Here is a 12234-nt window from a genome sequence, read left to right on the forward strand (position 1 = left end):
TTTAAAAATATGGGTAAAAATGGCTGCCTTTTTAGGGCACCTAGGTGGCTCAATCGACTGAGTGTCTGACTCCTGGTTTCCACTCAGGCTCAGGTCAAGATCTCAGAGTTGAGGGATCAGGCCCTGTGAGCAAAACTCCATGTTCAGTGGGGACTCTGCTTGCTCTCTCTCTCTCTTTCTCCCTCTGCTTTGCCCCTCTCCAAACTCGTACACGCTTGCTTTCTCGCTTTCAAGTAAATAAACCTTTTTTAAAAAATGACTTCCTCTTGGGGTGACTGGGTGGCTCAGTGGGTTAAAGCCTCTGCCTTTAGCTCGGGTCGTGGTCTCGGGGTCCTGGGATAGAGCCCCACATTGGGCTCTCTGCTCAGCAGGGTGCCTGCTTCCTCCTCTCTCTCTGCCTGCCTCTCTGACTACTTGTGATCTCGATCAAATAAATAAATAAAAATCTTAAAAAGAAAAAAAAACACTTCCTCTTTTTATCCATAAAATTTTCAGTATTCACATACAATAGACAATAAATAAAAACAACTTTTCTATGAAACACAAAACCAGACTAAATGACAAAGAAAAATATATTTGGGAATAACAGACTGACTAAGATCGTGAGAGGTGTGTTTTACCAAATGTGATAAGAAAAAAGGGATAACTTCTGAAGAGCTTCAAGAAATGTACATATATATGTATTTAACAAAATGTTATCATTTTAGTATTAGTATGTTGGAGTTTATCCCTAATATATTCATTTAGACCTTAAGGGGTAGGAAGACACTTGTGAAAGTTTTTGTGTGTGGGACGCCTGGGTGGCTCAGTCAGTGTGTCTGACTTGGATTTTGGCCCAGGTCATGGTCTCAGGATTGTGGGATTGAGACCCATAGCAGGCTCCATGCTCAGCTGGGAGTCTGCTTTAGATTTTCTCTCTCTCTCTCTCTCGCAAATAAATCAATAAATAAAATCTTTTTTAAAAAGTTTTTGGGTGTTCTTATTATTCACATCAGTAAGTATATTATTTCTACTTAAAAGATTCTTACAGAATTATTACTTTTTTGTAGGGAAAAAATGCTAAGTATGGGGCAAAAGTCTGTTAAAATTAATGATTCAGTTCTATTCTGGATTACTAAACCACTAACAGCCCACACATATCAGGCACGTACTACAGACAAGAAGTTTGGCAAGAAATTACTTGGTGCCACAGTGGGGAACACACCCCTGTGACAGATCATCCAAGCTGTCACGATAAATTGAACCACCACCAGAGGACAAAGCAACAAATCTAAGACATGGTGAGCTATTCATAAAATTTCAGTATTTTACATGTATACTTTTTTGCTTTACATCTGGTGACATTCAAAGAGTATCCAATCATTAGGAAAGCACAAAGTAGGATGTTATTACCTTCATAAAAGGGACACAATTAATTAATTGATGAGTGTGTCATTCAGGGAATTTCTTTGGCTAATAAGTCAATTCTTTGATGTCCCCCCAACAATAAGGAATAGAATTATATGCTCATTTACAAATGTGTTGCAAAGTGAACATAAAATTAAGTAGGAAAATTAAAACTGTCATATAAATCAGGCTTGGATTGGGAGTTCACTTGTAAGAAAGTAACATAAAATTAATTAAATATCACAATATCAACCCCTATCTTTTGGTAAAATATTGCAGCCAATTCAGAATTATAAGATTGGGGTGAATTGCTTTTTTAGTAATCTCTAAATTTTCTATAATAAGTATCAATAAACTTTATGATAAAAAGATTATTAAATAAGCTCAAAATGTTAGATGAATACCAAATTCCTTTTATCTCCTTTAAAAGGGATGTTACAATAAGAAAAGAACCATCAATCATGTAATAGTACTAAATGTTCCCATATGCAGAACAAGAAGCTTTTTGGCTCTTTGGAAAGATACCACATAAAATTAAGGGGGAAAAAAAATTAAACAATGTGAACAATTCCTAAAATAGCATCAAATGCACTCCTATTCTCATAACTTCAAGAAGGGCTGCATAAAATACTTACATGCATGTGTTATTAATAGCATCATCTGGGCAGTGTCCTGAGCAATAGCACTTTAAAAAAGGCAAAGTATCCTCTGGTGCTAAGGTTACTCCATTTTCTGATTTTTTCTGGTCAGAGTCTGATTTCATCCCAGTACCGTGGAGCATACTGTCTAGATTCTGCCCTGTATTCAAATATGAAATTTGTGAATAAACCATTTCTGAAAAACTAATTCTTTCATTTCAATTTCCAATGAGAAGTTTTTCTAGGCCTGGGTGGCTCAGTTCTTATGATCTAGTCCCGCATCAGGCTCTTTGCTCAGCAGGGAGGCAGCTACTTGTGATCTCTCTCTGTGTTATAAATAAATAAAATCTTTACATTTCATTCATACATTTAATATTTGTTAATAACCTACTGTGCACAGAAAAACCATCCCAGGTTTTGTGAGACATACAGAGAGGACTGTGTCACAAATATTGCACAGTGGAAGAAAAACAATGTGGCAAAGGTAGAATATTGTCATGACTTGTAAGAAAGGTGCAAAATGGGAAGCGATTTCAAGAAGTCTGAGATTGTTTCCAATCATTAAAAAATATATATGAATTATGGTTCTTAAATTCCTTGGCTCAAGAACTGGGACTAGCTTTAAAAAAAAAAAAGTCATTTATTTGTGTCTCTAGGTGGAAGTGGAGTTACTAAGCATTTCGTTTTGGACATTACTTGCTTAAGTAAGGGAATTGTGAGAGCAAGGAGACTAATCATATTATCTGGTGCCTTTTATCTCAAGGTCATTGGTTCAAATCCAGCCTATGCTGCCAGAAACTGAAGGTTACTGTAGGGCAGTAGTTAGCTTATGAAAATAGAACTGTGTTCTTGCATTAGAGTCAAGGAGCCTCAAATGACAGATACTGTCATATTTGGTACTGAATCTTCCAGGCTGAAAGCAGAACAGAACTAAAATGTTTCAGTAATTTTTTCTTCCGTCTGAATCAACTAAAATTGGCTAGCCTACTCCTGTAGGGCTGACCTCCAGGGAATAAAACGTAGAGCCAAACAGGTATAAAATACTAAGAGAACTGTGTATAAACAACACTTCATTATAAAAGTTAGATAAGTGGCTCAAGCATAATGTGGACTTGACTTTAAATTTAGCCGTACGGGCAAAATGAACTACTGAAAAGAAAAAGTAACACACAAACACATACTCATAACAGGAAAAGAATGTCCTGCTATATTTTTTTTTTCTTAGTGACTCCATGCTTTGAATTTTAATAATCTTCATTTAACCCTTTAAATTGATAAAAAGCTTAAAGACTTCATTTACGTTAGGAACATCAACTGTAAAAAGTAACAAAATAGCATGGTGGGCAAGAACAGAAGAAATCCACTAGGCTAAAAATGAGGAGACCTGTACTGTGGTCTACTATGGTCCTATGATGGTCTCACCACAGTTTAACTGACTGGATAATCATGGACCAGCCATGTCACTTCTCCAGACCTCATTTACTTATTAGTAAGACCACAGAACTAGAGGCCATCTGAATTCTCCTCACCAGCTTTAAAATCTACTACAATAACAGAAGGAAGCATTAATCTAAGCATGGAGAACAAATGGTAAATAATATACTACATGCAATTAATTTTCAAAAATCTAGTGAAACACAGAAAAAGTGGTATAGTGTGGTAGAAATGACATGGAAGTAACAGTGTGAAGGTAAGGGTTCAACTCCCAAATATATCCTAGGTGTTATTCTCTGAAGCTCTTCTATCTCTAAAAAATGGTGATAATAATTCCTGCTCAATTCAACTCAAGATTATATAGAGACATGAATGCATAATAAAGGGCTTAATTATATATAAAAAGGGTATAAATGAAGAAATTATTTAATAACAAAGAGCATACTAAAAGATCACCACTACCTAGAATATTCAAAGTTATAGCATGGTTAACACATATAATTTCCCAAAACACTATCAGAATTTAGGAAATTAAAAACCCTAATTATAATAATTTGCACCTGGGGTTTATATTACCTCAAATATTTATTTAACAAAATACTGATTAGAGGCCAGCTATGTGCAAGCAAGTTACTGAATGCTGGAAACTGATCTGGTCCTTGAGAAACAGGGAAGGGCAATAAGACATAAACAAACACACTGTGAAAAGTGATATAATACAAAGGTAAACAAAGGAAGGCGCCTGGAACACAAACTCCGCCTAGGTGTCAAAAGCAATGAAAACTAAGCTGTATCTTAAAGTTGTAAGATTTTCCTAAATAGAGGCACCATGCAGAGAAAAATAACAAAGCAACAGTCTCTCCGCACTATCTCCCTAGGTGACAGCACCCATCCCAAGGTTTAAACAAATCTCTTTGTTGATGGCTCCTAAGATTTACCCCTCCATCCTTAAACTGCTTAAGTAATCTCAAAATTAACTTGTCCAAAATGGAACTCACTGACGTATCTCTCCTCAAACCCATCTCCCAAGTCTTTTGGCCCAACTTCCAAAATAGATCTCAAGTTTTTCCAGTTTTTTCCAACTTCACTGCTATTACCTGGAATAGCCCTGCCACTTCTGATAGGAATCTCCATGCTGACCTCCCAACTTCTGTTCTTGGGCCCTGCCATTCATTTCCCACACAGGGGCCAGAGTTAGCTTATAAACATAAATCTGATCCTGTCATGTCCCCCTGCTTAAAACCAATTAATGACTCCATATGCACTCAGAATAAACTCCAACCTTCTTCACCACACCCACTGCCAGCAGATTTTGGACCCTGTGTACCTCTCCAACATCAACTCACAGCACCTACCCTCCATCATGTGTAGGCATGCTAGCTTTGTTAGTTCCTACAATATGCCAATCTCTTTCTACTCACTAGTCCTGTGTTTGTTTGTTTATTTATTTATCTATTTATTATTTTTAAAGATTTTATTTATTTATTTGACAGAGAGATCACAAGTAGGCAGAGAGGCAGGCAGAGAGGGGGGGTGGGAAGCAGGCTCCCCACTGAGCAGAGAGCCCGATGCGGGGCTCCATCCCAGGACCCAGAGATCATGACCCGAGCCGAAGGCAGTGGCTTAATCCACTGAGCCACTCGGGCGCCCCTAGTCCTGTATTTACAAAGCATAAAATTATGAGGTCTGGATGGGCTGAAGTTATAGGTTGTATTTCAAAACAAATACATGCAAAAAAATATTTAAGGTTTACATGTTCAAGTGTAACAACTGAGAAAAAACTAAATATATATAAATATGGAGATGAATGGCTAAAAGAGACAAGTGACCATAAATAGACATGTTTATACCACCTTTGTCATTAATGGCAATTTTTGGCATCAATGATTTTACCATTTTTTTCCTGACTAAATAATTTTTCTTACTTTCCCAGTAATCTAGGGGCTTCCTTTGTACAAAGCAGAGAAAGTCCTCCCCCGTCCTTAAGTCACAATGTCTAGAATAGGAATCAGAAGGCAAACGGTTGGAGAGCAGGAGAGACCAATGGGACATCAATGAGACATCAATGGGACATCAGTAACAATTCTCCTTAACCTATGTGCTATGGAGCAGTGATTACTGAAGGTGGCTTCCAAGCTGTCCTAAATGGGAGTTTATATAGGACTTATCCAATTTCTTCTTCATTACTAAATACTAGGTGTGTTGGGCACTGACAATTTCTCTTTGCTACTCACTGCTAGACCATGAAGACATCCATGTGAACCTGGTGGACAAGGTTACATACTACCCAAAAGTCCTGAATGAGTGGCCGAGTGCATTAAGTCAATAAACCTCTGGGTTATACGTACATATATACATTTGAGGAGGAACTGAATGTTTCCAACAACATGGGCACTTTCAGTATATGCATGCAAGAAGGGTATATATGAGGTAAGGATGTATGATGTTAGGTGGACAGATGTGATACCCTGCAACAGATGCTGTTAGGTGTTCTTTCCCCCTTTACCTTGCTAGCAACACACACACACACACACACACACACACAACACACACCCTTTTTTAAGCATTTGCTCACTCCTCCATGTGATTCAGGGAAGCACAGCCCTACCCTCAGTAGAGACAACTGTTTTGTCCAATCCAACAATTTTAGTTCCATTCCCCTTACTACCACTTAACACAAGAGGATAAATTAATTCTGCCAATAAAGTGACAAGGAAGTCTGCTAGAAGAGGAAGGGGGAGGAAGAGGAGAGGTGCCTGCAGAAAGAGTTCTTTACCATTTAGAAAGAGACATGAGAGACATGCATTTGTCTTCTACCGAATGCTGCCAACTCAAAGCTGCCATATCTACATGGGATCCCTGGCCCCACAGCAGCCACACTGTGGCCATAAAGTGAGTTAACCTAGGGCTAAATTAATAGATGGAGGAGAACAAAGTTGAAAAAGAGAAAAAACTTGATGAGCCAAGGAATGGACTTACTGAAGTCCCCCTATCTTCAGACTTCTTGGTTTGGAATACAACATTTTCCTTATTGTTTAAGAGATTTTGAATTGGGGTTTTTTATTGTTGTTGTTGTTGTTGTTGTTGTTGTTGTTATTTATAGTTGAAAACACCTTAACTGACTGAAGAGAAAGAATCTGTTCCAGACTCTTTAAGTTGACCAAAGGCAACCAATCTTCCTGTCAAACTCTGATTCTGTCTGGTGGGACATGTGTCCTGCCATAGGTAATGAACTTACATTAATCTAAGCTGACTATCACAGTTCCGTCTCCCAGTTTTTCAATAGCCCTAGCAACTGTTTCAGTTTATCCAACAAAACATGATAAAATCTGCCGGCATAAAGTTGGTTTCTGGGGACATTTTGCTTTCCTGAAATAACATCCAGCTGAAGTCAGTGCTGACCCTTTCCTCATTTTTCCTTCCTCCAATGTAGATAACAGCAGTCATTTTGTAACCATTAGGGAAAAGTCAAGAAAACTATAGATGTCAACCCTGACACCACTCAACTACTGAATGAGCAAACAGCGACTATCTACCATCTACATCAAAAAATAAATCTATTTGTTTAAGTCACTGTTTGTTAGGCAGTTTCTTAAAGCTAAAATCCATTCCTAAAACTTGTGACCAAGCCAAAAACAAGAACTAAATAGCAATTAATGTTGACATTGGGTAACTCATTCTTTGTTCCAACCATCTCAATGTAAAGGACTTAAATCTTTATCAAAACATCTAATGCTCCAAAAATTCCCATTTACATCTAGGATACATGTTATTGTTTTTATTTTACAACAAGGATACCAATATATGGAGAAGTTTACTTTCTCAAGACACAAATGAAGCTAAAGTTGAAGATAAAGTCAAGTTATTTCCACTAATATCACTCTCTGGTCCTTAGTAATCTCTAAGAAATAACATTTTCTTCTATACTGGTTTTTCTTTTCTTTAAGACTATTTTTATTTTATTTAAAGCAACTCTAAAACTAATCTTTTTGAAAGGAAATGTAACATATTTGGCTATTCATCACAGAAACGTAATTCTTATTAAGATTTTTCACTTGCACCCGATAACTAATTACCAATTCATTTCATCTAATAAAAGTTTAATTATAGTACAGTTTGAATCAGGGTAGGGAAAGAATTTTGAATTATATTGCCTTCTGTGATCTACACAGATTTTTAAAAAAATTTAACATCAAATACTGATTACCTGGGAGTGAGACAGCAAATATGCTACTATTGATTTAACTCATCTTCAAAACTATGACAGCTTTGGCTGATGCTGCTCAACAAGATATATAACAAGAGCTGTTAAATAAAGGTATTTTATTAGATAATTTGGTATTTCACCAAAAGTGGCTTTTAGAAGAGGGCTTTCTGTATTCTGAGCAAGAAAATACTAAAGGTATTAATTACACCTAAAATAAAATATGAAGCTACAAATTTTATCTTTAAAATGAAAATGTCATGGGCACCTGGGGTGGCTCAATCGGTTAGGTGTCTGACTTTTGGTTTCAGCTCAGGTTATGATTTCAGGGTTAGGAGACTGAGCCCCAAATTGGGCTTCATGTTCAGCCCATGAACATGGGCTGTTCAGGGAGTCTGCTTGGGATTCTCTCTCTCTCTCTCTGCCTCTTCCCCGATTAGTGCGCACACTCTTTCTCTAAAATAAATAAATACTTTTAAAAAAGGATTTTATTTACTTATTTGAGAGAAAGAGAGAGAACATGAGCAGGGGGAGAGGCAGAGGGTGAAGCAGACTTCCTGCTGAGCAGACAGCCCGATGTGGGGCTCGATTCCAGGACCCCAGGATCACAACCCAAGCTGAAAGCAGTGCTTAATCAACTGAGCCACCTAGGTACCCCTACATAATTTTTTTAAATAAAACTGTCAAAATATTTGTGCTGTTAATTCTATTTTTTACTTGTAGATATTAATCTTTATTACTGTTAATGAAACATTATGAAAGAACAATCTGTGATGACATAAACATAAGAGGATGAAGAGATCCAATAACTTTAATCTAAACTTAAGGGAATGAAGAGACCCAATAACTTTAATCTAAAAACCTTTTGCAAAATAGTACTATCTCTTCAGTTTGAAATAATGTCCTAACTAAACCATCTGGGAAAAAGCCCATGTGCAAATATAGCCCATCTGATCCTCAGAGTCATCACAATAATTTCCTGTTCGGGAGTTCCAAGCTGTGAACACAAAATTACAATGTTGTTCATAAATAAAACTTTGAGTATTCTATGAAGAAATTTTAGTATTTAGCACATACACAAATGCAACTTACCTTTCTAAAGTTTTTTAATGAAAACAAAAAAAACTTAGTTTTAAAATTCCTTTCTCCTTTAAAACACATTACAGAATAAATATAAATAATTAAAAAATCAAAGTCTTGAGTACCTGTTACCCTGTGTCTTAGCCTTAACTAGCGACAGATACTTCATTTTATACTTTATCTCATTTAATCCTCACAAGACTTAATGTTGCATATCATAATATCTATGTTATGGATAAGAACAGATTCAGAGAGGCTGATTTTAACAAATACTTGACAATGGTTCTACCACAGTCAAGTTCAAAATTATTTGGCATGTACTTATTCTTTGCCTTTTTACTTAAAAGCTATGCTGGCAATACTGAGCCTAACTGTTCAAAAAGGGACATTAGTAGAAGGAGCAGTTTCAAAAATGAGTGTTTTAAACATAGAAATAAATTACTGAAAAAGATAAGATTACTTAAATGAACAATGATTTACCTTGAACATAATAAGAAATGATGAACAGATAGGCTCCCAATAATTTGATGTAAATATACAGCTGAGTCATTGTTCAATTTTAATGTTTCCTATATACTGTCACCTCTAATAACTGGTGCTGTTATGTCACTATTTAAATGACTTTTATCCAAATGATTTTCTTGCACAAGGTCTCAATTACTTGACAATGACTTCAACTTCCACTGCTTTCTCTTGATTCCTGAAAGATAAAAATACAAAAAAGATAATGAATATAACTGAATTCTGGAAAGTTTTCAAAACTAAGAGAGAAAAGCAAATGCTTAAACATACTTTTAAATAATGAAATACATTTTGGGGCTGGAGAGATGGAGAGAGAATTGGGAGAGGGGAAAAGGGAGAGAGAATCTTAAACAGGCTCCGCGTCTGGCATGGAGCTAAACATGGGGCTCAATCTCCTAACTCTGGGATCATGACCCAAGCTGGACTTGGAAGCTTAACCAACTGAGCCACTCAGAAATGAAATACATTTTTAAGGAATAAAGCTATCTTTATTTCCAACAACAAAAAGGCACTGTAATTCAAAAGCTTAAATAATTCAGTAAATAGGTTGCCACCTCTCCTGATCTCAGAGTAATCATATGTAAAACAAGTACACTAAATAACCCCGATAGTCTTTTCTGGCTGCTCTAATTATTTTATTAGTAACAATTTCTAAATATATTAAGAATAAAGCAAGAAAAAATGAATTTCAAATACGAAGCTATTCATCAATAATCTTTCAAATCCTAATCGATGTGATAAAAACACATCAATCTTTGCAATAAATAATTTATTCCATAGAAGAGAAAGGCTACCTAGATAATCACACATACTTAAATATGCAGTGTGCTTCATCATTAAGGCAACAGAAATATATCTTAAAATTATTTTCCTATGCGGAGAAAGGGGAACCCTCCTACACTGTTGGTGGGAATGCAAGCTGGTGCAACCACTCTGGAAAACAGCATGGAGGCTCCTCAAAATGTTGAAAATAGAACTGCCCCATGACCCAGCAATTGCACTACTGGGTATTTACCCTAAAGATACAAACGTAGTGATCCAAAGGGGCATGTGCACCCAAATGTTTATAGCAGCAATGTCCACAAAAGCCAAACTATGGAAAGAACCTAGATGTCCATCAACAGATGAATGGATCAAGAAGATGTGGTATATATACACAGTGGAATACTATGCAGCCATCAAAAGAAATGAAATATTGCCATTTGCAACAACATGGATGGAACTAGAGCGTATCATGCTGAGCGAAATAAGTCAAGCAGAGAAAGACAACTATCATATGATCTCCCTGATATGAGGAAGTGGTGATGCAACATGGGGGCTTAAGTGGGTAGGAGAAGAATCAATGAAACAAGATGGGATTGGGAGGGAGACAAACCATAAGTGACTCTTAATCTCACAAAACAAACTGAGGGTTGCTGGGGGGAGGGGGGTTGGGAGAAGGCGGGTGGGGTTACGGACATTGGGGAGGGTATGTGCTTTGGTGAATGCTGTGAAGTGTGTAAACCTGGCGATTCACAGACCTGTACCCCTGGGGATAAAAATATATGTTTATTAAAAAAATTTTTTAAAAATTATTTTCGTAAAATATTGCAAATCTGACTTCATTATATAAAATTGAGCTTTTACTATGGATGGTGTGAAACATAATCTCCCAGGTTAAGATCTGGCAACTATAAAATAGTTGAAATAGGTAACAAAAAACCCTCACTAGTTTGTATATAGATGAATATAATTCTATTTTTCTGGTTCAAACAATTGATTTTATTGATTTCAGCCTAAACTATTCCTGAATGAAAAAGATTTTATTTATTCTTGACACAATTACCTCAGCATGATTTCTGCCACAAACAACCTGAGCTTTCTATTTTATCGACCTAAGAATTTTTTACCTTACTTAGCTCTTCAAAGGCACAGTATTGAGGAAATACAGTTTATAGAGTGTCCTTTATATTGTACATTTTAATATGGCTGACTTCTAAAATCTCTACAATTTCTCACTTCTCTACTATAAAATTAAATTGGTTCCCATCTACATAATGCTGAGAGATTTAAGACGTAAAATCTAAAATAATTACAGAAAACATCTATAATGTGACTTAATAGCATTTCCTGGGAAAACTCCCTTCTTGAAATTACACAACTGTGATTCTAGGGATACTTGTTCCAGGTTTCAAACTCAAAAGCAGTTTGCAGTACAATTTCAACCCTGCTCTCCTGTCACATTTCTATTTGCTTATTAAGTATCTCTACTAGAATTACACATCACTCATCTAAATCAAAAGTATTAACTTTCCTTCTGAACCCTCTAGGCCTGCTTCCGTCTGCATTTACTATCACAGAGGAAGGTGATGCCATCTCTTTGGTCACCCATGGCAAAAACCCTGGCATCATTTCTGCCTCTTATTAGCTACCCACTCCCCACCCTGCTCCATACTTCCATTCACTTTCACTCACCAAGAGCCCTTTCTGAGTACATATGACACATCAGTGCAAGATGCTAGATTACAAATATAAGTGTGACAGTCCCCGCTTCAAGTAGCTCATGGTCATGGGCAGGAGACTGATTGCTCTGACTGGTTCCCTCTTCCAGACTCATTGTTTCCTTATTGATTTATTTAAAGCTGATATGTGGTCTAGTATCACTAGCAGGACAACCAAGCCATCCTGCAGAGCAGCTGAGACTCTAAGCACCTGCCACAGTCATAGTCCCTTTCACAGGAAGGGGATTATATGTGATTCTTCCCCATAAACATCTGTGACTGCTATGCTGGGCACAAGTTCAAATCCTGATCTGCCTGAAATAAGTAACCTGACCTCTCTGGATGATTTCCTCATCTGTAAAACTGAAATTACATTATTAACTCATCATTATTTTAAGAATTAAATGAGGTAATAGCTAATACATATTCACCTCTAATTATGTACCAGCACCATTATAAATGCTTTGAATATAATATTTATTTATCAGAT

At 36.5% G+C, this 12234-nt stretch overlaps 1 protein-coding gene across 2 annotated transcripts in view; it reads right to left on the bottom strand.

Annotated features, from left to right (window-relative positions):
• BMPR1A (bone morphogenetic protein receptor type 1A) overlaps window positions 1-12234 on the bottom strand; it is a 140051-nt gene that overhangs the window by 25547 nt on the left and 102270 nt on the right. For both annotated transcript variants that reach the window (XM_045068972.1, XM_045068973.1), the window contains 2 exons: window positions 9223-9442; window positions 2022-2184 (listed from right to left, as the gene is read on the bottom strand). In XM_045068972.1, the coding sequence (XP_044924907.1) occupies window positions 2022-2184; window positions 9223-9292 (233 nt within the window). In that variant the 5' untranslated portion in view covers window positions 9293-9442. The remainder of the gene's footprint in view (window positions 1-2021; window positions 2185-9222; window positions 9443-12234) is intronic.

The sequence above is a fragment of the Mustela putorius genome, unplaced genomic scaffold, assembly GCF_011764305.1.
Source record: "Mustela putorius furo isolate JIRA1106 unplaced genomic scaffold, ASM1176430v1.1 tig00003909_pilon_pilon_pilon, whole genome shotgun sequence".
NCBI classification, from domain to species: Eukaryota; Metazoa; Chordata; class Mammalia; order Carnivora; family Mustelidae; genus Mustela; species Mustela putorius.